This window comes from Centropristis striata, chromosome 23 (assembly GCF_030273125.1).
Source record: "Centropristis striata isolate RG_2023a ecotype Rhode Island chromosome 23, C.striata_1.0, whole genome shotgun sequence".
Lineage (NCBI taxonomy): Eukaryota > Metazoa > Chordata > Actinopteri > Perciformes > Serranidae > Centropristis > Centropristis striata.
The window spans coordinates 17824301-17849997 of NC_081539.1; the positions used below are offsets into that span (position 1 = coordinate 17824301).

Genomic DNA, 25697 nt, shown 5'->3' on the forward strand with positions numbered 1-25697 from the left:
GACAGTTACAAAGTGGAGCATGGGAGGCCCCACCATGTTTGCCGAGATCTAAAGCCTCTTTCTCTAAAGCTTTGTTTGCATTTTGTTCACTGCAGCAGCTGAACAGTACACAGAAAGGCCTTTTCTTACCCTTTCTCTGTCCACTCTTTTCGCTTTTCACTTTTTCTGACTCGACTGCTCTCTGACAGTTGATTCAATTCCTGTGTACTAAAGGAAATTATGTGCTTAATTGGATTATTGGGAGTTTTTCTCAAATGAGTGCTCACCCACCCACACAGCCCGGGACTCTGAATTCTCCTCCAGGACGGGCTGTCCGGTACATGTTTCCAGACTCCGTAGTCTGCAGGATGAGCGTGAAATGGGAACCGAGAGTGTGTTAAGCCATAGCAATTATAATAAATATGATTCAGTATTCATGATGTTAATGGGCTTTGTTCATCTTGATTACAGAACATTTTTCCAATCAAATCATCCATTCTGTTAAAGAAGTTACATTAATTGGAAAAAAAAAGATTCACTCTTTCACTTTTTGTCTTTCCTACTAACACATACACATAGGAATAGAATGTGAAAATTCAACCTGATATGAAGTATGAAAGCAGTTCTAGCTGTCAGACATCTCTGCTGGCCATCACCTTCAGCGTGCTTCTTGGCCCAGGTTTATAGAGACACAGTAGTGTCCAAACACACACAGGCATCACTGGAATTTGCACCTGTGGTCTTCGCTCCCGAAAGCTGTCCCTCTGGCTCTTTCTAGGCATTCTTTAATAACCGAGGGCATGACCAGAGACCTGAGAATGGCGGTATGGAATTGTTGAAATCTTAAATGAAGGCAGAGAGAGTTCAAATGGGTAGAGTGGATGATGAGAGGGCCTTAGTGTATAAAAGAGGCTGGATGAGGGAGCTTGGAGAAGGGGAGTGTCCTGCTCATGTACCTATTCTGATACAAATGGTCTCTTACCCTGTGTGGCCCTTCAGTGGATCATAAACATCCCAGTGGTTGTGCAGTTGTGTTACTGATTTTCTCCTAGAGAGAGGAAACAGAGTACAGATTAAAAGGCCTCTCTTTCCCACCAGCGTGCGAATCACAAATCACATAGAGCCACAGTGCTTCCCCTCGCCCAGGAACCCAACAAACACCCTGTTAAAAGCCGCAGCCACATCCCTGTGTTTTCATCTTACTGGGCACAGAAAACATAGTTTGTATTCTAATTAGACGAGTGTGTGTACCCACGTTTTCCATGTGGACACCAGTGTTGCAGTTGATGTCTATTAGCTTGCCAATTTGGTTCTTGTGCCTCATTATTAGGTATTTTGCTGGTGGTATTGTAGTGGTTAAGAGCAATACTGATCATTCACTGGAGTTGTTATGTATCATTAAACTAATATGTCAACATGCTGTGTGTGCTCTAACCCGATCTCTCTTGTTCTCGCCACATTCTGCTGACAAATGAAAATTCTGCCCTTATCGTGGCCCGGGGCCAGTTAAGGCCTCTGAGGGGATAATTGAACGGCCTATCTGCCCTACGCAAATCCTAATTCTCTCTCTCAACAGGCTACCGGCGGCATGCTTTATGGGATTATTTTCAAACAGGCATTTTGAATGTTGTAGCATACATAGGCCTTCCTTCCCACGTACAGCTTTCCCCCTTTCTCCTTGTTCCTGCCTTTCACCTTCTCGCCTGAGAGGATTAGTAAGTCAGGCTTCCGGAAACGGAGCACCACTCGGTGAGAATGAGACTCCCAAAAGCTCAGAGGACAGGAATGAGCTGGACACTGGCTTTATGACAACAATTACTGCCTTCTCCGAATGTCTTTTGGGGTCTTTTTTTTTTAAAGTTAACAAAGAGTTGGCCTGTTTTTCACTGAGAATATCAGTGTAAACAAACACTTTTGGAACAGATTTTTCTTCTGCCCGAGAGACTGAGTGGAGTCTGTGGAGTCAGAGGGTATGAAGGGAACTGATTATTTGTTGAATGCATTATTGTTTGGTGGTGTGGTGACTTGATTTGTGGCTACAGAGGAAATGTGCTTTCGGGGTCAATGATATGCTTTACCAATTCCATTTTTCCTTTATCTCTAATAAATGTTTGCGAAGGCAAAAATGCATTTTTTGATGAGATTAAAATATATCCATGGCTTAGTGGCAGTTCCAACAAAAGGGTTCATATTCAGGTGGGGCTTAATCATATTTTATACTGAGCAAGAATAACTCTAAAAAGACAGTTTGTTTACAAAATCCTACATCAATTTCCACACCAAACTTGGATGGCTGCACAGACCTCCACCGAGGCCAATGGTGCATTCACATGCTCCTGGATGGTACCATTTCCCGACATGGGAAGTTATTTTTCCAACTTCGAATAAGAGCAAATTAAATGGATCAGGTGAGCCATGAAATCTGATTGGGAGCGTTTTTGAATTGTTTTTTATTATTCAGACACCACCTAAATGAAGACAAATGTCATACATTGAAAAGTTGGTGTGTTTGTGTAATTTGTGTCTGTCTGCCTCGTGATTCAAACTGCTCCAAAATGGGATGTGTTCTTCCTTGGCCCGTGCTACATCCTCCTACCAAGTTTCATTAAAATGGAAGTAGTTTTTCTTTAAACAGACCAACAAACTGAACTGAAAACATAACCTTCTTGGTGGAGGTACTCATAATGTCTGACCTAGATGAAGAAGAAACAAAAGTAGGGCATGGCTGCCTGGTGTGTGGTTGTTGTTGTAAGCCCAGAAATATAGAATGGGAATTGGGGAGGGAAAATGGCTAAAATTCAAAGGCTTAAAAGATTTTCAAAGGTTGAATTTTGTACCAAGATTTCTTCTTGAGGGAAGGTGACCTGACACACACCATGGGTCATATTTGGCCCAGTTGTGGAAATGGTTCTTTTATCTTGTGTGTCCATCAAAATTCCACAATACTGTCTATTCAACAACCCATTTTGACCACTTTTGCTGTTCCAGTGAAAGAGATGTTGCAGGTTGTCTTCCTCATCTTCCCAACCCCCTGCTGAAATGTCCTTAGCTAAAGTGTTCACTTGTCTGACAAGACTGACAAAAAGCACCAACACGTTCTTTAAATTCAAAAGTGGAATTCAGTTGTATTGCAGTCTTAAAGGTCCCTGGGGCTTTGCTTGTGGAACCTGGTTGCTACATGACCACCATTGTCTTAGCTGTCAGAATGTCTTTCATCTTCTTACCTAGACCCAAGGAGAGCGATCAGTATCTCCCTGTTGTATCTATCTCATATCTTCATGGCTTACAGCACTGGTTCCCAGCAATTTACCCATTTTGTTGAACCTTTAGGCTATCCCAAATCATTTCCGTCATCCTGTGATTCACCAGATCAGGGGAATGATAGGACTGCTTTCTCTTGCTATCTTTTCCCAACTTTTGTTGAGATCCTTGGAACGTCCTAATCCTGCTTTATAATGGCTCCCTGGGTGGTCCATCAGATTTCTACTGGATTTGTTCTATCATTTGATTTTATAAACAAACTAAGTTTGGAAAGGCACATGAATAAAAGAGGTCTGTTGTTATTGTATTCAAATTAACACAGTATTGAAGTATTTGTAAGATGGACTTTTGATGAGTCTGTCCATGGATTTTGAGGGCATGGGGCCACCTATTTAAGTTTAAAGGTTTGATCAGTATGGGTGTCTGTGTTCTTAAGTGCCTCTGGCAGATAGTGAGAGCCAAGGAATCACAGTCGGCGCTGACAGTTGTTGTTATTTGCAAATCTGGATACATTTACCTTTTTTCATGCCAATAATTATCCAATATAAGCGGCTAAATTATTTTTGAACTAAATATGTGGAAGTTAGTAAGTATTTGCACCTGTTTATCATTACTAATGGTAAAACCAAATTTGATATTTTTTTATGGAAATCAAACTCATAGTTTTCTTTAGATCTAAAATGATCAGCAGAAAGATTAAGTCAACTGTAATTTCTGGAAGCTGTTATTGGGACATAAAGGTAATGTGGCTTATGGAAACAATTGCTTTCACTGAAGGATAGTCGCTTGTGCTTTACTTGATTGGAAAAGATAAATATGCTAACTGCTCTGTACTAATGGCAATTATAATAAATCTAAAGGCCCCTAAGATAAGATGATGATGATGATATCAAAATTCAATATTATCTTTCATTGGAAGAGGAACTGGCTGACCATCATGCAAACATCTGATAGAGAGATAGTAGCACATCTGAAGACTGAAGTCTGTTGTTGGATGTCATTAACAGACCTCTAAATCTTATTATCATTACCTAACACTTGATCTCAGGTTACTGTTAATGATTTCATTGTGTGTAAGTGTATTCCCTTTGTCTGCAGAACTACCTACTAGCTGCTTGACGGTGGCATTTGAAAAAAATGTGTCAGGCATGATGGTTATTGTAGCAATGACCTCCTCTTAAGTTAAAAAAGTCTAGTGCTTTACCGTCAGTTTTTGGTGTACTACCTGGAACTTGAATGCAAATCCTGTTCACAATCCAAGATAAGGGTAATGGCTCAATTAAGCTGTTTAAAAAGTAGGAACCAAGCTCCAAACCCCAGTAATCTAATTTCCATGTTTTTTCTTAGTCGTTGCAAAAGTCATTATGGAAAAATAAGTTTTGAAACACACAACACTTTCTGGTTGTTAAATCATGCCTTAATGCTAACATGGAAAGTGTTTCTTTACTCTGGGGAGTGACTCAATGGATTTATGAATTTGCTTTATTTGGGATATTGTGACAGATGCTGGCACACATGCCTGCATGGATGTGAGGTTATCATGCGTTTTAAGTCAAATATATCTAGCACAGGGGCACATGCATGGCACAGCAGGAGGGTGGCGTGAGGAGATCTCCCTCCACATGCATGTGCTGCATGTTCAGCTGTCACTGAACCACAGAAGCCCCTCCTTTTCTTCCTCCTCCTCCATTACCCTGCTTTCTCTTTCTACATTTTCTTTACCCTTTACCCCTCTGTCCCTACTGTATTCCTGTCCCCCCTCTGTCCTCCTGTCTCGTCCCGCCTTTCATTTCTCCTTCTAGCCCTGTACATTCATGACCAACTGTGCGTGTCGTCTCCTGCTTTCCTGCTGTAACCCAGTCATCCCCAGCTCTCAGCTGTGCCTCTTTGGCATGAACTTGAGATGACAATGATCAACCCCCTGAAGTGTAAGGGGTCCTGGGAGCCAACAGGACCAAAGCAAATGTAGTACCTTTGAACAACAACACTAGGGCTGTCCCAGATACCATTTCTGAAGCTTCAAAGCTTCAGTGAGAATTACCTGCTAATATTCAGAGCTTCAATGGGGCCAGTTGCCAGTCATGGATGGAATCTACCAGGTACCTAGCCTATTACTTACAAATATATACTAAGATGTGCAAGGGTGGGGGCGTCCCGGTGGCTCACACCGGTAGAGCGATAACCATGTATGCCGAGTGCTGCGGCAGAGCCGGGTTCGAATCCGGCCTGAGCTCCCTTTGCCGCATGTCTTCCCCTCTATCACCCCCTTTCTATCTCTCACTATCAATAAAGCAACAAAATGCCAAAAAAATAATCTTTAAAAAAAAAAAAAAAAAAAGATGTGCAAGGGTGAAACAAACTGGACATCTCCACCACTCAAAAGGACCAGGCTCAGGTTTCAACCTGTCTCTATGACGTCCATGGACAGGAGGAGCTCCATTTCACACTCTTTAATAAAAAAAATGTAAAACCATTGGAATACTGATTTGTATGTTGAGTACCCTGGCAACAGTTGAAGCTTTGAAGCAATTGGGTGAGCCCTAAACAACACCATGGAATATCTTACTTTTGATCACACCTGGGCTTGACTGTGGAAAAAAGTTTTGTCTCCTCTACTGTGGCCATAAGCCCTACTCCCAGAGTTGGCACTTAATTAGTTGGTAGTTGATGTATTCACTTTCTCTAGTGTCTTATGACTCAAGCGGATCTTAAGCAGCTGACACGTTCAATACTTTGATACACATCAGTCATCTGACACGAGTCTACCACACTGCATTAAAGAGGTTGGTAAGCATGGCAGTAGCCATGTACTTGGCATTTAAAACGCTGCGTGGCAGGAGACAATGTCACCCCTAGGTTTGCCTTCCTCCACATCATAGCTGTATCCCCCTTCATCAGCCCTAGCCCTCTATACTGGCACAGAGGCAGGATCACAGCTATGACACCCCTATGTATCTCATTCAGCCACAGAGAATGGGGCTAGTGAACCGAGTAGCCCCCCAACACTGGCCTCTGCCTGCACCTGCAGCCCCAACTGATGGTTGGGAAGTTGGAAGGAAAAAGGAGGGAAGTGAATTTAAGATCTGGGGAGGCTTGGATGCAGTTTAAAACTTAAAGTTGGGCAACAGACAAGAGTATGACATCTATACGAGGTGCCCCATCAGAGGCCAAAACAACAACAAACTGATGAGCTTAAAGCCAATTTCTGTGTTAGATATCCACCATTTTGGGCTTGGGGAATTCTTTGTAAAGTAAGGAAGAAGGCAAGTGAATGGGGGGTAGCAGAGAACCTCTGGCCCCCCTGCAGGTCATTCAGTCATTCATAAGATGAGGCCATTTTATAGACCTCCCTCTACCCTTGCTTTTGTTGCTGTTGTGTCCATCAGCGGAAGTGAAAATGGAAAACGGAGATTAAGTGTGCAGAATGCATGATGTTTGTTAACCAGTTTCTATCTCTTCAACATTTGATTTCTATGTGCCCCTGGCTGAATAAGGCTTTAGATGTTTTACTTACAGAAACTGAGCTTGATAACCTTTTCTGACTGCATGGATTCATGATGTTTACAGATGTGCTCAGTTTATGAAAAAAACAGGCCCTTTCCCCCAGTGGGGCAGCCATCTTTAATCCAGTAAAGAGCACAGGGATTTGGTCGCCCCTGGCCTGCCTGAAGGCCCTTTAGAAACCTCTCGGCCGTGAGAATGGGGGCTGGGGTTGGAGGTGTGGGTCGGGATGTGTGTAGCCATGCAGGAGGGGCTGGGGACAGTCTTTGTGAATTTAGTTAATCTAATTTGAGCTCTTTCCCCCTAAGGCCCTTTCTCTCCCTCACCACTGCCCCTGTTTCAAACATCAGTCCAAGCTGGGGAAAGTTTCACGTGTCCCTGGTGAAAATAGGCTTTGTTTAGTTTAATCCAATATCCTCATATACAAACCTGAGGGGAATATAGCTGGGTGCGCCACTGAAAAAAGTCAGTGTCTCTCTGCTGTTTGTGTGCTTTGCAATCAAATTGAAATGGAAAGCTGATACACATGGGAGATCTGAGCAATATTACTGCATAATATGTAAGAATCTTCACTAGTCTGCTCAGGCAGCATATTTTTAAGATGCATCAAACAGTGTCAAAAATGAATCCAAAAGAAAAAAAGTCATCCCCATTTTTGAAAGGGTTTAAATGTCCATATATTTATATAAACAAATTAACATACCATTGATTAAGAGTCAGTTAAGAGAGGCAATCAAAGTCTTCATTAATAACGTTTAGTAGACATGTTTGAACTTAATAGTAATTATCAAAGGACAACTTGAATAAGGCCTTGGTGTTGCTGCTGCTCATAGAATGTAAATGAACCACTTAGAAGCCTTTCTTTGGTGTTTCACACCTCTGATTAACTCATTGTGATGCTGTCAGATATCAAATGGGTATTAACTCATTAGGCTTTGCCTTTGAAGTTGCTCCTGAATATCATCAGGGTCTTGTAATCCTTTTTTAATGGCTCAGTGAGTAGGACAGTGGTTCCACAAAATGATTAATGTGACAGCCTTTCTCACCTAATGTTCCTTGTGTTTTGCATGAATGGGTTGAAAATTGGTTGATTCATTTAGGAAATGCACCAGTAATGGTGTTAATGTTGAGAGGTTGATGGTAAATGGTGAATTGCTTTATCAGTTTGCTGCCATCTAGCCGTAAACCCATACCCCCCTCTTATCTTTACTCCTTTTCCTCTTCTTTCTCTTACTATCTTACTCTTTCCTTAGCTTTGTAATTTTAGTGTCTTCCCCTCTGCCCTCCTTTTTAACTTAAGGCAATAGGTGGTGAAGGGCAGGAATGCAGCCACGGGACTGTAAGGATTTATCACACTAAGGTGTGAGGGCTGCTGCCTGTGCTTCTGTGCCTTGAGACGTAACAGTTTAGTGCTAACAGCATTCCCACCACGGGGCCAATACAGCATTTTATTGCTTTTTTGAGTTTGATTCTTTAGGCCATACTTTGTGGCTGCAGGAAGAAGAATGGGAGAAAAGGTGTCCAGGACAGAGGGTAAAGTATTTTATATGTGTGTGTGTGTGTGCATAGGTTCTCAGATTTGTGTTAGAATTACAAGCAAGGCAATATAAAGCATAAAAAGTTTATCTCCCTATTTCTCTTATCTATCCCTGCTTTTGCCACTTAAACATGCTCTCTGTCTCTCTCAGCTCTCCCGACTCTCTCTCTCTCTCCCCCTCTCTACTCTTGCTCTCTTTCCCTCTCTCCCCTCCCATTCCTTCTCTTTCCACTCCTCTCACTCTCCCTGTCCCTTCCTCCTACTCTGCCTCTCAGGTTACGATGACTGGGGGTTTTCTTGCTTCCATCTCGTAGAGTGTCTGTGTGTGTGTGTGTGTGTGTGTGTGTGTTTGTGACTGCATGTGTATGTGCGTGTGTCTCCCTCAGCGCTGAGCTGTGTCCTTGTCCCTGCCTCCTGGCAGCAAGGAGCCACCCAGCAGCCGGTCTGTGATTGGGCAGGGGAGTGGGGTTCTTGACACAGCGCGGTGCTGACTGCTCCGGGACGTGTTTCAACAGATGGTCGAGGTTAGAGAGTGTCATCACATCGGAGAGAGGATTAGAGGAGAGAGGTTGTCTTCCAGGAGCTGTGTGGTCCCCCCTACTCTTCAACCCTAAATCCCGGCACCAAGACACAAACCCCTCTATGAGTGAGGGGAGACCCGGTGAAGAAACGCGAGAAGAAAACTCAGAGAGGAATCCTAGCCTTGCCTCTCACTCGGCCAGCACTCTGCTCTCCTGCCTTTCAGGTACTTTACAACTTTCTATTTTTTTGTTTATTTTCTGCTATTTTCCACTGATATTGCAGTTTCTGTGCGTGTTTGTTTTGCCGGTACATTTTTGATGCAGCATACAGTCAGGAGCGAGTCTACAAGTGCAGTGAATCTGTGTTGCCTGTACAGCAGCTCTGTGTGTGCTGGACTTCATAGTTTTCCCCCTGAATGACAGGAATTCCCTCCGTCGCAAATTCCTCCGTCTCAAGGGATTAGAAGGCAGCACATTCCATTAATGTCATTTTTTCCCCAATCCATAAGCACCCATCTGTTAATTTCTAGTTTTCTGAATGCAGGACGTTTGGAAGTGAACTGAAGCTACTGTAGATTTAAAAACGCTTGCTGTCACACAAATAAGTGTGCTGCATAATGAACTGTGTCAGTGAGGTCATATTATGAGTCAAAATATAGAAAAGGTTTAAAAAAGCAAGAGTTTATTTTATTCTGTTTGTATATACTGATTGCATCATTTTCTTTTCCATCCTAAAGTCTTTAATGAAGATGAATTGTTTCCTCATTAACTCTGTCAGTTCTGATTAGGAAATTAAAACACAAATTTTCACATTCCCAAAACTCAGTGTGGCATTTAACGTTCCCTCACTTCGGCCCAGATAAGTTTTTTCATAAATCTTATTCAGAGTGCACTTCTGGCAGAACGTGTCAGTATACGCTAAATGGATGAGCTGCTGAAGAGCGCTTTCCGGACAAACTGTCAGAGCTAAGCAGAGAGGCAGAGACTCAGAATGTGCACCTCACTGCAGCTATTTAACTCAAGTCAAGTGAGAAGGGAAGCTTGCCAGTGGAGTGGGAATATGATGTATAGTATTTATACCTTGCTCCAGGCACTGTGTATATGTGTGTGTGTGTGTGTGTGTGTGTGTGTGTGTGTGTGTGTCTGTATGTGTGTGTGCATGAGGTGTTTGCAAATGGAGATTGTGCAGCTGTGAAAGACTGTGTGGACAGCAGCCGGGCTTAGAGGAGAGGAGGTTGTATTGGTGAAAGCTGCTGTTGTGTGACTTTGTGTTTACCTTGGTAAACCAGCCGTAGCTACACTTCCTGCTTGTTACTTGAAGTATTTAACACAACCACCAATAGGTTGTGATGACTGCTGCTTTAAGTACAGTGGAGACAAAATTTGGTTGCATGACCAGATCAATTCGGGAAACAGCTGAAAGATCTTTGAGAGAACTGGGAAGGAAAGTTTATTGTCTTGTTATTTTGGACATGGGTATAGTTAAAAAAAAAAAAAAAGGTATTGATTAAAGTTCAACTCATTGATGTGTTTTTTCTGTAAAAACTAGATCGATATGTAAACACAACTTGTTTAAAATCAATTTTATGCTTCCATTAAACTTCAGTTTAACTGAGTGTGACATGTTATTACATTTCCTCTATTTAAATGTGAGTGACTTGGGACTCTTTATTTTTTTTTTATTGTGTATTGGATCAATGTGAACTGCACCAGTCCTCAATAACTTAAGAATTTAAACTAGTGTTCCTAAATGGCAAAATTATGCAGCAGTCTTGTTCAAAGTGGATGGCTTGTGCCAGGGACAATTGGCAATAATGTAGCAAACTGGCTTACATTTCAATATAGTGGCACTGCCAATGTGTTACTGAATGAGAAAGCCGGAGAAATATGTAGAAGCCTAACTTAAACTTTCAGCATTGACGAGACTGATCCATAAATCTTCCCTTCACTTCAGTTTCACCCGGCAGCGTTTAGATTAAATTTCTGATTACCCTACCCAGAGCATAGCAAAGCAGCTTTTTAAAAGGCAGCGCTGCCTGCCAGCTCAGAAGAGAAGGGAGATCCTTTAAACAGTTTAGCTTCACTGTGCTACAAACAAGAGCAAGAGCAGCTGCTGCAAATAATTAGGTTCTGGGGGGTAGCCGCTTGCCAAGACAAACGTTGTTCCAGTAGCGGCTCTGCCATCACTCGAATCTACCGTGGTGTGTGTGTGTGTGTGTGTGTGTGTGTGTGTGTGTGCGTGCGTGCGTGCGTGTGTGAGAAAGCAATACGTGAAGTCATTCGTTCTTCTGATAAGTATGCTGAGTGACTGAGTTTAAGGGAAGGGGTAGTATCTGTGGTATTCATTATTTGTACAAATGGGATCCAAGGAGTGTGTGTTTGTATGTGTATGTGTGTGTGTGTGTGTCCGTCCTTTAAATGCCAGCCACAGTGAATCAGAGACTTCCCAGACATCTTGCGTGACTCCATGCATGCCGACTGATGAACAAGGTCAAAGGCATTCGTGGCAGACTAATTAAAGCAAGAAACGAAAAGGGCATTAAATGTATGCATTTGTTCTCAAATGTGCTGAAATATCATCGAGATTCTTCTATGTGTCAGAGCAGTGGAGACGGTCTTCAGCAAGTATTCTACCTTTTTCTATTCTTCTCCAAATCAAAAGCCTCTCTCCAGATCAGCACCATAATTTTATGTCAGCCGAGTCAGACTTTCATCATGCAGCGCTTTACTTTCTCAGTTTGACCCTACAATGACAGAAGTCACAGTTATGAATTCTATCATTATAGGGTTGGAGTAAAATTGAAAGCCTTGCAGATGACTTTCCATGATCCTGTAAGAATACAAAGATACTCACAGCCAATAAAAATGCAGTTTAGATGGTGTTGAAACTGAGAAAAATGGAAAGAGAGCTGGAGATGCATTATCCCAATACATATAGATTATTTTAAATCATACTGCACCTCATCAGTTAGACTGGCTGACAATTTAATGTATACTCTGACTGAATTATTCAAAACGTTTTCTTTGGACAGCAAGAATGTCAGTTCCTCACATTTTTCATCTCTTTGGAAAATCCAGCAAAAGATGCTATATAACTATAGTTTGTGTGTGTTCTCTTGTGTGCGAGCATGTTAAGAAAAGATTTCCTAAACCACCCTCTCCTCCGGCACTTGTTTATCTCTTCAGCTTAATGATAGTGTTCCTCATACTAGCCTGATTGCATAGTAGCGTTGGAGTAGATTGCACAGTCCTATCACTGCAAATGACCAGTATTTGAACAGTGAGCATTTGGCATGCTTTTATTTATGTGGGATCTCGAAAGGCTATCTTTATATGAGTCAGCCACTTTCTCAGTTCCTTTGTTGTCCTTACTGATCAAACATTTCCATGAGTTTCCAGGCACTTATATCCAGTCTTTATACGAGATGCGTCCTTGACTTCTGAAGACATATCTCCAGGGAAATATGTCATACATATCTGGATGCCCACACAGACGCACTGCATGGATCTATTTTGGGGTATTTGGGAGCTCACGATAGCACCCCCAAGTGTTTGTTCAGCCGCTCATTTGAGCAGTAAGTGTCAGGGCATGCAAACATCACATTCAGTTGGTAGGAATATCTGATTGTCTGACCTTTTAATACAGTGCTTGAACATGTTACTTTTGTGTCTGGCATTGTTTCAGTTGTCTTTGTCTTGAGTCTCTGCCCTGATTACTAGTTGGAAAGAGAAGATGTATTTTGTGAAGTATGGGTTTTGCAAAGTTCTCAGTAGATGTTCAGCTATGCAACAGCAAGAAATGACTCCTGACTTCTGACCAGGTCCTTGTAATTTTGCCCTGAGGATGAAAAACGATAGAGAAGATGTGAGATTGCTGTTAGATGTTATTCAATAATGTGCATTTTTAGCCAAAGAGTGAGAGAAAAAGGATTTCAATGCTTTTTCTGTGATGTCCGGAGCAGCTTTTGTTCAAATGTCACTGCACATAGATGCAGCATGGGCTTAAGAGGGAGAAAGAGAAAGCTGGGTCAAGAGAGACACAGAGGGGGAAGTGGAAGAGGGATAAAGGAGAAGAGGCCAAGATAAGAGAAAGGGAGGTGTGAACGTGTGAAGACGAGTGGAAGAAAGTAGTGTTTTGAAGTGGACAGAAGGATCCAATGATCTTGTCGTGATCTTGCGCACACGCTCTTGGTTGTCACCCACACGTGCGCGCATTTGAAACACTTGGACACAAACATAATCTTCTTCTGACACAGGCATGTACAAAAGAGAAACATAGAAAAACATGTACACACACACACACTGTGCACAAGCTTACCCCCTCCGTCCTCCACCCCCCAGAGGGCTGCACTCTCCCTGCTTTGTCATCTCTCTTGTCCAATAATCCCCTCCCCAGGGAGAAGCAATCTGTTTTAGATTTGAAAGAGAAAGGGCCCTGCCTGTATCACGTACAATTAAGCAGCCGTCAGAATGCGTCGGCGAAAGTTTGGAGGAAGAAGTGCTGCCACTGGGGGGTTGTCCCTTTCATCCGCCGCTTTTCCAGAATGGAGATAATGGGGTGGGAGGGTTGGAGGGATGGGAATGGATGGGGGGGCAGAGGGAATGAATACATTTCCTCACCCCTCCATCCCACTCCACAGCTCGACTAATAGAAGCCAGCATGCGTTTGTTTCAGCTCTTCTGCTCCCTTTCTTCCCTTCTCCCCTGGAGCGGGCAAACACATTCAGCCTCTGCCAGCACTCCCTCCTCTGCCCGTGTGCGTCTATGTGTGTGTACATGCACAAACTCTTATATGTGTGGACTTGGCCATGTGCTACTGGTAGCCTCTGGTCCTGTTTGCCCTTACTTGAACGGCCAGTCTTTGCCATGTGCATGAAGAATGGCTGGAAACTTGAACAGTTGTCGTATAAAAGGTTGAGCAACTTTGTTTATACTGACAGGGTCCAGCATTGCACGACACACATTATCTTTGCTTAGCTCTCCTTGAATTGCCTGTAGCAAGTACAGCTGAGTTTGGCGGGTGTCTCTTGAGCATGTTGGGATGATGCATTGACTGCATTCCTTCGACTTTGGCTCACATGTTAAGGAATAGAAGTATTTGGAGGGGTAAGCTTCCTGTTTTTATGCTTCGTGAGCCAATTAGTCTTCAGTAGATATCGTATTTAAGATATTTTGCAATGCACTAAGATCTGGAATTTTTGCCAGGCAGGATAAAGTTAATTAAATTACAAATGACGTTGCTGCATGCTTTGGAAAGCCACACACTGAGCCAGAGGCAATGGAAAGGAGAGCTCCCCTGTGTACAAATTACAGGTTACGTGTCTGTCTGTGTTCAAGTCTGACAGATTCTTACTCTGGCTGTTTCAGTGAATGACTAGTGCACACACACACACACACACACACACACACACACACACACACACACAAAGTATATGATATCCAAATACACACACGCATACATGCCCACAGGCATGGACAGAAGGGAGTGCTGAACAGGCACAGGTGCAATCGGACGAATGCGTTTTTATGAGTGGTATCATGTTGGTGTGTCACAGCCATGGAGAAGTTTGTTTATGGCATCCAGGGTCACGCAGGCTGGTTCTCATGGTCTATGTTTGTCTACGGTTCCCAGAGAATATGCCTACACATGTTCCGCATTTTAGGGGTGTTTAGTTTCATGCGCCAGCAGCAGCACTACACTTAACTGGGTTTTGCTGACTGAGCTGCTACCACCTCACCATGAGGAATCTCCCTATTTTTTTTTTATTTTTTTTATTGATTGCCGCTCAGAATTGATTTGGTTTGTACTCACACTAGTAGAGGAACTTTTTTTTAAAGGTTGTTCATGTTTCAGTTATTTACTCCAGCATTAGCTGGCTCTATGGGTCAGCAGATAGCATTGTTTATGTGATATTAACCACACTTCAGTCCACTTGGCTAATGCCCAATTTTAAAAACAGAAATCATTTGTAGTATTATTAGTGTTTTTAAGTCCAAATTGTCCACATTAGCTATTCACTTGTAACTGAAGTCTGTTTATCAACTCAATTTAAGTGTAGGATTGAAACATTGAATTTAGATGCTTATTGGTTGAATTTGATGCATAATATCAATAATATTGGTAGACAAAACAGCTGACAAACATATTTTTCCTTGAATTTGTATTCATTTCAGTGTACAGTCATCTGATTGTGTCTCTGATTTACATTGTCGAGCATTAAGTTGTGCTCTCTCTCTCTCTCTCTCTCTCTCTCTCTCTCTCTCTCTCTCTCTCTCTCTCTCTCTCTCTGTCGTTCTCTGTCATTCTCCGTCTGTCGTTCTTTCTCTGTGCCACCATGCTGCTGATTTCATGGAAAAGAAGTCAATCTCTTTATTCTTGACAATTACCTCAGTGGAAACCCATTGAAGCAATTTGCCATAGCTCTCTTTTGTGGTAAAAGGAATAATTTATCTGGGGTATATTTGACGAGTCAAAGAGACAAGAAAGCCACCCGTGAGTGAGCAATACGTTATCCTCCCTCTCGCTCTGACTTTCTCTGGAGCTCTCGCAGCCTGATGGAGTGTTTCTGATGGCAGTGTGGGTTTTGACAAGAAAGTGGCTGGAGGAATATAAATGCGGCGTATTTTATTCATCTGAGGTCGTCTATCGCTAATGGTTTCCATTCATGGCTTAGAATAGATTTAACAAGTAAGTTCTTGCTCGAGAGTCCTATCATGTAACTGTGGCTGCTGATCCTCTGATTGTGATTCCATGTTTTCATATCACACAATAAATCAGAGGAGTGGTTTTCCTTTTGTTCACTCTCTTCCACACCGTTTCTCTCACTCTTTTCCTCACCCTCTTGAATGTAAAATCTGATTTTCCATTTGTATAATAGAACCTCACTTGAAAAGCAAGTTCAACAGTAGACAAGAACATGTTTTTGGAAAACTAAAAAAACATTTTTATGTGCTTTTGTATTGATAGCATATATATAACATAATAAAAGCAATCACTGCAGAACTACTGATCAGTCAAAAGTGGGGGCAGAAATTGACTTCTTATAGTTTCCAAAATTTCCATCAGGGAACTGAACATAATGTTAATGAGTGTATTGCTGTTTTCTCATATGAACTCCGGACAATGTTCACAGAAAGGTCCAGTCCCTTTCACACATGTAGCACAGATTGTCCTTGACAGAAGAACTCTCACCTACTGGAAATGCTCTCCTGGGTCTCTTACTGCGCCTTGAGTTTGTCTGACATTTTCATCGTTGGCCCACCATCTTCCCCATCGGCAATATTTTTCCAATTTCACACCAGTTGCATAATAGAAACGTCATCAACACATCCACTCATTCACTGTGAATTTTCCGGACGATGACTCGGTTTAAACATTGGACATTACATGGAAATTGTAACAGAAAGCTGGCATGGTTAATGCCTTTTCTTACTGATTAGAACATTTGCATTCTCACATATAGCTCCTCCGAGTAATGTCGGGTAGTTTAGTTCACTTGCAGTGCATGTGTGAAAGGAGCTTCTGTGGGTGTTACCAGTCGTACTGACTGAAACTAAGCCCCATTTGTCAGTATGACCATGTCTTTTTCTTATACAATCAGACCTCAATAAAGGGTGTCCATAGTTAAGGACATGAACACTTAAATACACACCACCTTCAGGACTTCAGGACAGGAACCCACACACATTCAGTACATAAATAAATACAGGCAGCTTTCCCCATTTCTGAAATGACCTTGTGTGTTTTTTAATCATTTCCCTCTTAGGGTTCTGAAACCCCCTCATGATTTCCATCAGACCACCTGGTGGCCCGCAAGCCATTCCCACTTTGAAGTCTTTTGGACCAGGATTCATTTAATTATACATTAAGATGCATCCATAATATTGATGGGGTGGCCTGGCAGCCTTGGCACTACAAAGGGTCTCTTACCAGGTCGGAGAGAAACATGAGGGGTTTAACTAATAGCCATGAATGCACTCACTCCAGGTTCACATTTCACTGAATTGCGGCCATTCTTCTTCATTAAAGTAGCCTGGGTTGTACCCCAAACACAGCACATACCGGTGGATGGGAATCATTTCTAGCTATAACATTTGAAGTTTTGTACTTGTAACGTGGACAAAACAAAGACTCTGAATGTGCCTGTGAAAGTTAAGAGTTGTGAAGCAATAAACATGCTGGAACAAGGAGCCAGTGATCTCTCCTCATTGCTTTGTGCTTGGTTTTCTCACTGGAATTTTGTCATAGATCCTACACCAATTTGGGCATTTTGGTCAAACAAATCAGTGGAGTTAAGAGTCTGAAAACACCAAGGTCTGAGCGTTTTCCCAGTGCAGACCCACAGCCAAGTGAGTGCACCAGGACAGAGCTCTCCTTCAGGCAGTTCAGCGTGGCTGATGGGCGGCCCTTGGTGGGTACAATGTGCTGCCCTTGGTCTACTGGGCATAGCGAGCCCTGACACAGGCGCTCCTCAGTGTAAAAGGCCCTCGTCAGTCCTTGTGGCAGCAGACCAGCCAAATTCCCTCGGATTACAGAAATATTTGGACAAACCTTAATCTAAGGCCTCACAATAATTATTTTTTCCTCTCTGAAATGGAGAGGGAGCAATCAGCCTGCATTTAAAAATGTCACTGGTCTGAAGCAAAAATCAAGAGCGCTAACGTTGTTCTCCATCTTTATCTCGTCTGCTTTGTCCCTGAGTTCTTTTCAGCTAAATATGTTTATCTCTACTCTGTCGTTCTTATTTTTCACTACACATTGTTCTCTCGTGGTAGATGTTTGAGAGGAGTTCCTGCACAAAGTTGTGACTGTATGCAGAAAGGCCTTTGCGAGTCATTAAGCCTATAGTTGTAGAACAGCCTTCAGAATTCAAACTATGCCATCAGACTTTAATTCCCCTCTCTTTGCCATTGTTCCTCTGTGACTTGGCTGCCTTACAGATGGCCTGGGCAAATAGAGAGGGAGCAAGAGAGAGAGACTGGACAGGAATAAGAGGGGATTTGAGGTGCTTTGAAATGGCCATTGTCCTTTATAGTTAGGCTCTTTATAAATGACTGATTTACTTTGTGGGGCAGGGCATCTGGTTTGGGTTTGACTTGCATCTTGTTTTGGGAAGGTGAACCCCCTCACCTCTGAAACTCTCCATGTTAACAGGAACAGGACTTTAAGTCTGTGGGCAGACACACATTAGTGGACAAATACACTGCTCTAAGGGATAGAGGGATTCATTGCTGTCAGTCAGTGTGTTTCTTCTCAGTGCGTCTGCTGTATTTCAGTGACAGCTGATAAATACATAGACTGCCACTGCTGACTAAACAGAACCCTAGCCAGATGCTGCCTGTTTGCCATTGCTGAAATGAATATGCAGGCCAATCACAACCAGGCTTTTACAAGACTTTTGTTACCTTCATACCTCTGTACCGAACCCCCCTCCGCCCAATTTTTCTTCCCTCAGAGTTTCCCCTCTTAACCCCTGTGTGTGGGTAGCCTCAGGTTGCTGAGGTTAGGTTAAACAAGCCACCATCAAAGCCATATTACCACTCGGGTCAGAGGAGGGTCAGGGTGCAGCAGGGTGTGTGGTTTGAGGCCCTAACTGGAGGGCACAACTGCCAACCAGCCAAATAGTACTGCCCTGGATGGTTACACAAGCAGCAACTCTATTATGTTCAGCTTTACTCAGTGCACAAAGCACAGCTGTCTGTGCAGCCATACCAAATCACTGAGCAATGCAGCCCTTGCCAAAGGAGAGTAAGTGAATGAGCTGTTTTCTGCAAGTAAAGTAAGAAAAAAACTTTACTGTCATGAAAGTAAAGATTAGTAGGCTGTTGAGGTGTGCTAAAAGTCCCTAGTGTTGATGGCCATTAATCTGAAAATTGCACATCTTTTATGTATCTGGCAGCTGTGTGTCAGAAAACTCCATAGTGGCCTTTTTGTTCCAGTCCTTTGAACCCCTGGGCATTTTACGTTCCTCCCATCCTTCCCCAATATTCCTCCCCCAGCTTAACCATGATGAGTACAGTACAGGCTCATTTAAAGGGTCATTAGTGCTAATCCTCCAAAACAATGAGGAAGGAGAAACAATGTGCTCCCTAGTCCTCAGACTCTGTCCAGGAATAAAGACCTCTTGTCTGTTGTACAGATGTATAGAAGAAGACTGTTCTACTTATATCACGCTAGATGACATAAATAAATGACTCATTCAAAATTAAGAGTTTATGAAAATTGCATGAAGCATAATTCTCACAGAGGGTTCTCAATGGGTTCATGAAATTGGCAACATGCATTTTAACTCAGAGGCAAGTAAGAAGCAGTAGCAATAACAGAGGAGAGTTCAGAAGCCAGCGATATAATAACTTTCAGATTTAAGCATATTTACTCATTTTCTTTTGTTTTTACAGAGTTTGAGCTGCTTCTTTGGTTTAAATGCATCCAGCAATGTTTAGAGCTGGATGCACTGGGTACCTTCCCTGCTGCCTCTCATCCCTAAGTGTGCCTAAAGCCAAGAACTCTGGATAAGACTTTTTAAAGTGTGTGTACAAAACAAAACACTCAGTAGTGGCTGTGTTTGAACACACGGATCTAATTCAGTTAATCTTGTGCAGTTAATCCTAATAACCATCAATGATTAAAGCAGCATTTAAACTGTCCAATCTGGACAATTTAGGTTTTCTCCAACTTTCAAATCTGAGGCGTATGTAGTTTTAGTATTCAAGTTAACAGAATAAATTAAGTATTTACCATTAATGGTGAGTTAATTTTGCACTTTGTGCAGTTAATTTGGCTCCCTTGACTTTTAGCAAAGACAATTGTGTGAGGAAAAAAATGCTTTCCTGTGCTACTCTTTGTGTTTTTCCTCCAGCTCTTTTTAGTCCGGTAAAATTGGACTCTGGTTGGTTTTACTCCTAACTGCAGTTCGTTTAGGCAGGTGTGAACACAGTAATCTCACTTAGGTGTGCACCAAAACAACCGTACCAAGACCCTTCGGGGAAGTGGTCTCTATCCAGTCCCAAACGAACTCTGGATTGTTTTGTTTGTGATGGGAATGTGATTTCCTGAATTGTAATTTTGATAGTGAGTACAGCCACTTTTCTAATTTTCCTCCTATGGGAACAGGAAACTTCTTACATGTGCCACAGGTCTAAAAGCCGTCCAACTACCATCAGTCTACCTCTGCCCCAGAAACGGCAGCAGCTAATCTCTACATGTGGTCTTGTCACTAAGCTGGTCATTTCCTGTGGTAGTTTAAAGTTCCATATGTCATATTGGCATGAAAAAGTCAGGTTACTGGGGATGCCAGATAAATAAATAATAGTGGCGTTTCCTTTGATTAGGGGTGACTTTGAGATGGACAGCTGTCAAATGATCCAGGGGTACATTTGGCAGACACGGAGCTGCTGGAAATCCTTCTGGTTATAAGTGAACTTCAGTTGACCTTGTGAGGAAAGTGGATCAGGTGAAATTGAGTTAGGATGAGAGGTAGCCCAAAGGACAAGGGGAGGTCCGCGTTCGTTCGTGGCGGCAGCAGTGTCGTTTTGCCTGCGTAACTCCGGCCCACATCCCATTGGTTGTTATGTGTGGCACTTTATTAGCCCTGCCATCTCAGACAGTGTATCTATTGATACCACTATAGCTAACCACATCAGCACCACAAGGTTTGTATCAAATTTCACAATGAACCCTCTTGTCTGTATTCTCACTTCTTTAAGTCGCATGAAGAGGCTATTGCTGGGAACCATTGGCATGTAAAATTGAATTTGCGCTGGGTGCTAACATTACACTAGTTGGCTGACTGGTTTACAGTTGATTTCAGGTCTCCCACAGCTCGACAGAAATAGAGACTTGAGATTTGGGCTGCGTCTATTGTTTCTGGGAAGCATTCCCATTTCTGTAGGAGGACTTGGACCCTCACAGCAGGAGAATGTGTTTTTATGGGAGAAAAGCGTTGTGTGTGAGTGTCTTATGAGTTTCTGCGTGTCACCATATGTTTGTACAGTAGTTTGTGTTGTGTGTGTAATTCACTGTGAGGTTCTGTGCACTCTGCCACCCTGCGCTGGAGGGGTGTTTGTCCAAACGGCGCCAATGTTTGCACAGGGCTGTCACGATGACTGGGCTGGCTGGCCCGGACACTGCTCGTCTGAAACGCAGGACTGACCAAAGTGCTCCTAAAGCTCCGTTTTAAGCTCTGTTTATCACATGCAGCATCTGACTAAAGGAAATACAGATACACAATGGAGTGCAAGGAAGACTCACCAATTGACCTATTTGATGTGTTGGCAAGAGAAGATAATAGGGCAATTTGTTTGGCACATCAATGAGCGCAACTGATGCAGTTTTTTTTTCTGGATTTGCATTTTGTGTGTGTTTATGAAGAGACAGAAGAACGTTAATGACAAAAATAATTATCATTCAAAATTTTGACACATACCCAGAGTGCCTTCCATTACAAGTTGGACACAATAAGTGATTATTATTTTAGGGTACAGTTTCTGCTCTTTGCCAATTGTCTCTGGCCCTTTTGTGGAAATGAGGGTAAGGGCGGAGCCACCCAGTGGGGTTTGACCAGGCTCAGGTGTCATAGACCTGCCATTTGTTTTCAGGCCATTAACTCAGAATAGCGAGCAGTATGGTGCCACTCAGTGGGATTGCTGTCCATAAGGCACTTTTTCACAGGCAATGATGGAGTGCTTATTGTTACAGCGTCATGGTTCATCCCACAGCCACAAGTCAATTCTTTCACATATATTACTGAATGAATATATATATATATATTTATATATATATATAATGTTACTTACCTGATATATTTAACCACTTTTGTATATAACTTATGTACTCAGTCTTGTTTGATTTATAGATCAATGTTGTTGCGGCATAATAATCTGCGCTATTTTTATCATCCTCTTAAGTTAGAGAGCTCAGGCTTAGCACTAGGACTAATTTTACACTGCATTTAAGCAAAGGATATGCAGTCTTTTTCTGACCAACCATGACATTGTAAGTGAGCAAGAGGCTGCAAAGTGCTATGATGACTCAGTGGTAATCTGTGATTGGCGACAGTGGCAGTGGGGTTAATGTAGCGGAACCCTCTCTCCGCCTCCCGTGCCCCCTAACCCCCTCCCCCCTAGTGTGGTCCCATCCTCCCCACCGGCCCTCTGTCACGCTTGACTCACCAGGGGGTGACTTTTGAGTGACAGGTGGAAGGTGGACAACGATTGGCTAACACAGGAGAGTGGCTGTGGGTGTTTTGAGTGCAGGCAGCCAATGGCACAGTCTCAGCACAGTTAGCTGTAGAACAGCTCTCCAGTAGAGATAGAGAGTTTCCGTGTGTGAGTGTGTGTTATCTGACATAGAAGGAGAGAGTGAAAAACACAAGAAAAAGTACTTGGATAACATGAAAAAAGGCCAAACAAAATGAGACTTATGGGATTCTCTGAGGTAAGATCTGTGTTTCTAGTTCTGCTTTTGTTGTTTAAAATGTTTTCATGGTTTGCTGTGATTTAGTTCTTTTTTTTCAGTTAAGGTCAGGAGAGTTGATGTTAAGGGATTTTGTTTACAGGGGAGTGTATTGATGGGGTTTCAGTATGCACGCAACTTTTGTTGGAACTGCTGGGTTAGTTTTCCTTGGTACACCATCAAGGGCTAAAGTGCGGAAGAATTTTTTCTGGCTTCTCTGTTTATGGATAAACTGTTGTGTTTGAGCATGATTTGTGAACAGATGCACACAATTTCTCTGAAGTAAATACGCTTAAATGTTCCTGGAGGGAATCTTGGCTTTTCACTGACCGTCTCTCTGAGTATAATGCAATTCTCTATTCTGCTACTTTAAAATAGCCCCATTTATTTCTTTTTTTCTCTCCTTGTTGTAATGTCTCCATGTGTTTTTCTCCTTCTGTCTCTTCATAGTCGACCACGGCTGCGAGAGCTGCACGGGTGTGAGTGAGTGGCCTGGCTGGACCTCTTCTCCCTCCCTTCATCTTGCCATTAATCCTCCCATCTATCCACCCCGTCTCTTGTCATCTCGGGCACCATGCTGATGCAGTGGCTGGCTTGGTTGGCCCTGCTGTCTCTGGACTGGGCTCCAGGCAGCTGGGCCTTCACCACCACCAGGGCTCAGGGCCTGAGGGGTCGCATCCAGAGAGACCGCAGAAACATCCGGCCCAACATTATCCTCATCATGACTGACGACCAGGACGTTGAGCTGGGTAAGGTTGGCACAAACTGGTCTTCCTGGATTTCTGTGGGCTTTATTCACTTTTCATTTGGGTCCTCTTTATGTCTAACTTTAAAAGAGGGAATTCTGTGATTTTATCTATTTTTCTCTCTGCACTGTCGTAATCAATTCCTTTGTCTTTGTGGAAATCAGGATTTATGTGATCTTTCTCCACACATGAAATATTAAATAGAGGCCATAAGCCAGAGCAGAATGGCCATCTGGCCTATTAACTGCTGAATAATAATTATTTGCCACTCAGGGAATTCAGCTAGGAAAGGTCAAGTGATTTAAGTAGACTGAAGTGTGCTTGTCCATATTATTTACTTGATAAAAGTGATTGTCATAAAAAAATAAATTAAAAAAAAATCATGATGTGTATTGACACGATAGAGGAATGATTGAACGGGCCTACCGGGCGAAGGCCCAGGCGATCAAAGTTTCAGGGGGGCCTCCTCGCCTCCACCTGCAAAATGACCCTTGAAGAGACATGTACCACCACTAAGAGAGATAAAACAACTACAAAGAGAGATACAATTAGCCTCAAAGAGACAAAAATGACTACAAAGACACACAAAATAACATAAAGACACAAGATGACCTCAAAGAAAAATAAAACTACAAACAACAAACCACAACAAAGTCTGTAAAACAAAAAGATGGTTACTCCTTTTGTCTCCACCAGTGATTGACAAAACCTGTTTTCTTCATAGTATACATGCAAAATGAAAATACACTTGCAAAAACAAAAGTGTTCAGTAAAGCTTCAGCATTCAGCACTGACCTTCATACCTTTTCCTCCAGGTTCTCTACAGGTTATGAATAAAACCCGTAAGTTAATGGAAGATGGAGGCACATCTTTCACCAATGCCTTTGTCACCACACCCATGTGCTGCCCTTCACGGTCCTCCATGTTGACCGGCAAGTACGTCCACAACCACAACACCTACACCAACAATGAGAACTGCTCCTCCCCTTCCTGGCAGGCTCAGCATGAGCCACGCTCATTCGCCGTCTACCTCAACAACACCGGCTACAGGACAGGTTGGTGAACAAAGACATGCACTCACATTTATCGGCATTATCTATCTATATTTAGTAATCATCATTAAGACCTGCTGCATTTCCACCTAACAACTATAAATGCAGTTTTGGTGATGTTTTCCCATTGTTTAACATGGAAAAAAGTGGCATTTCTCAGGTTCTGATTGGGCATTATCTCACTTTTTGCCATTATACTGTCAATCACCACCAGCTCAAATGTCCTCCTGGGCCCTCAATATTCTCTCGTGCTAGTCCATGCAAATTTTACAGTAAGCTAGACTCCACCGCCCCGACTGGCTGTCTGCTGTGAGAAATGCAAACAAGGTGAGCATGCCAGGTCGCTGTCCTGTCCCATCAGACAGTGTCTGTGTGAGTGATGGGCAGGCGTTGGACTGGGCAGCTCAGTGGGGTCCTGTGGACTGCAGCACGGCTTGTGGTTTTAGAGCTGATGCGTTAGTCTGCAATTAGCTTCCTTGAGGACAGGCTGGCTCCCTGCCCAGCCTATCCGAGAATGTCGTGCAGTGAAGCCAGGAGGAAAAGGAGACAAGCAGCAAAGTTATGCATCACATGCACATACACAAAAAATCACACAGACACACACAATTATATTTTTCACAGGTGCATTCATAAGAAAACAAAGAAAACATGCATTTATGGCCTGAGACTGCATATTTAAAGAAACCTTCCCTTCTCTCTCATTCTCTCCTGCAGGCTTCTTTGGCAAGTACCTCAATGAGTACAACGGCACCTACATCCCACCTGGGTGGCGTGAATGGGTTGGATTGATCAAAAATTCCCGCTTCTATAATTACACTGTCTGTCGCAATGGTTACAAGGAGAAACATGGTGCCGATTATGCCAAGGTATGTGCTCCTAGAACTTCTTAAAAGGGACTGTTAGCTCAATCACTCATTTGTTTTCGCTTTATCACCTAATATAAAGAAGTCGCCTGACAAATTGCAGGTTCCACTCTAGTTATAAATACAGACAGGGAAGCACTTCACTTATCACAGTGTTGTGATCTAGGCTGGCAGGAATTCTCATTCGAGAATTAAAGGGAATGACTCGAGTTGCTGTCTACTCTTTCTGCAGGATCCCTTTATTATGACACGCCTCACCTCAACATTTAGACGCTGTAAAACTGAAGCATATTTATGAGAAGCCTGTGATAAACACCACCCTGCATTTGTTTTTGTCTCTCTTTCTGTCTGTCTGCCCTTTTATTCTTTTTTTTGTCTCGCTGTGAAGTTTTGCAGAATGATTTTGTGCCACATTAAAAAACGTGGGGAAATTTCACTTTACCACTGTCAGACTCTGGAGATGAACACTGTGGTTTAGTCTCTGGATGGCATCGGTCATCAATCTTCCCCAAATGTTTTTGTAAGAGCTGTCAGTTTGTTTTCCCAGCTCCATGCCAATTCTTCCCAGGTAGCGTAGTCCTGGGTACATGAGGAATCCATGAGGAGGGTTTATAGTTTGGATACGTGTCAAGTTTCAAGATCGCCTGCCCAAAGGATGGGCAAACAAATGTTTGGACTGCTATTCCTTTGCCAACTTGGACTGAGGTGTACAGTTACCCACAAGCTGAGGCCGAGGTGTTTACATGACATGGGCTTGGTCAGCAGATTGTGGTTTAAAACCAAA

General features: G+C 42.8%; 1 protein-coding gene across 4 annotated transcripts in view; it reads left to right on the forward strand.

Moving 5' to 3' along the window:
* sulf1 (sulfatase 1) overlaps positions 1 to 25697 on the forward strand; it is an 83649-nt gene that overhangs the window by 37640 nt on the left and 20312 nt on the right. For 3 of the 4 annotated variants that reach the window (XM_059326656.1, XM_059326659.1, XM_059326657.1), the window contains 4 exons: positions 8794 to 9023; positions 22703 to 23001; positions 23814 to 24053; positions 24765 to 24916. In XM_059326656.1, coding sequence (XP_059182639.1) covers positions 22827 to 23001; positions 23814 to 24053; positions 24765 to 24916 — 567 coding nt within the window. In that variant the 5' untranslated portion in view covers positions 8794 to 9023; positions 22703 to 22826. The remainder of the gene's footprint in view (positions 1 to 8793; positions 9024 to 22702; positions 23002 to 23813; positions 24054 to 24764; positions 24917 to 25697) is intronic. The other variant, XM_059326658.1, reaches the window with a different exon arrangement.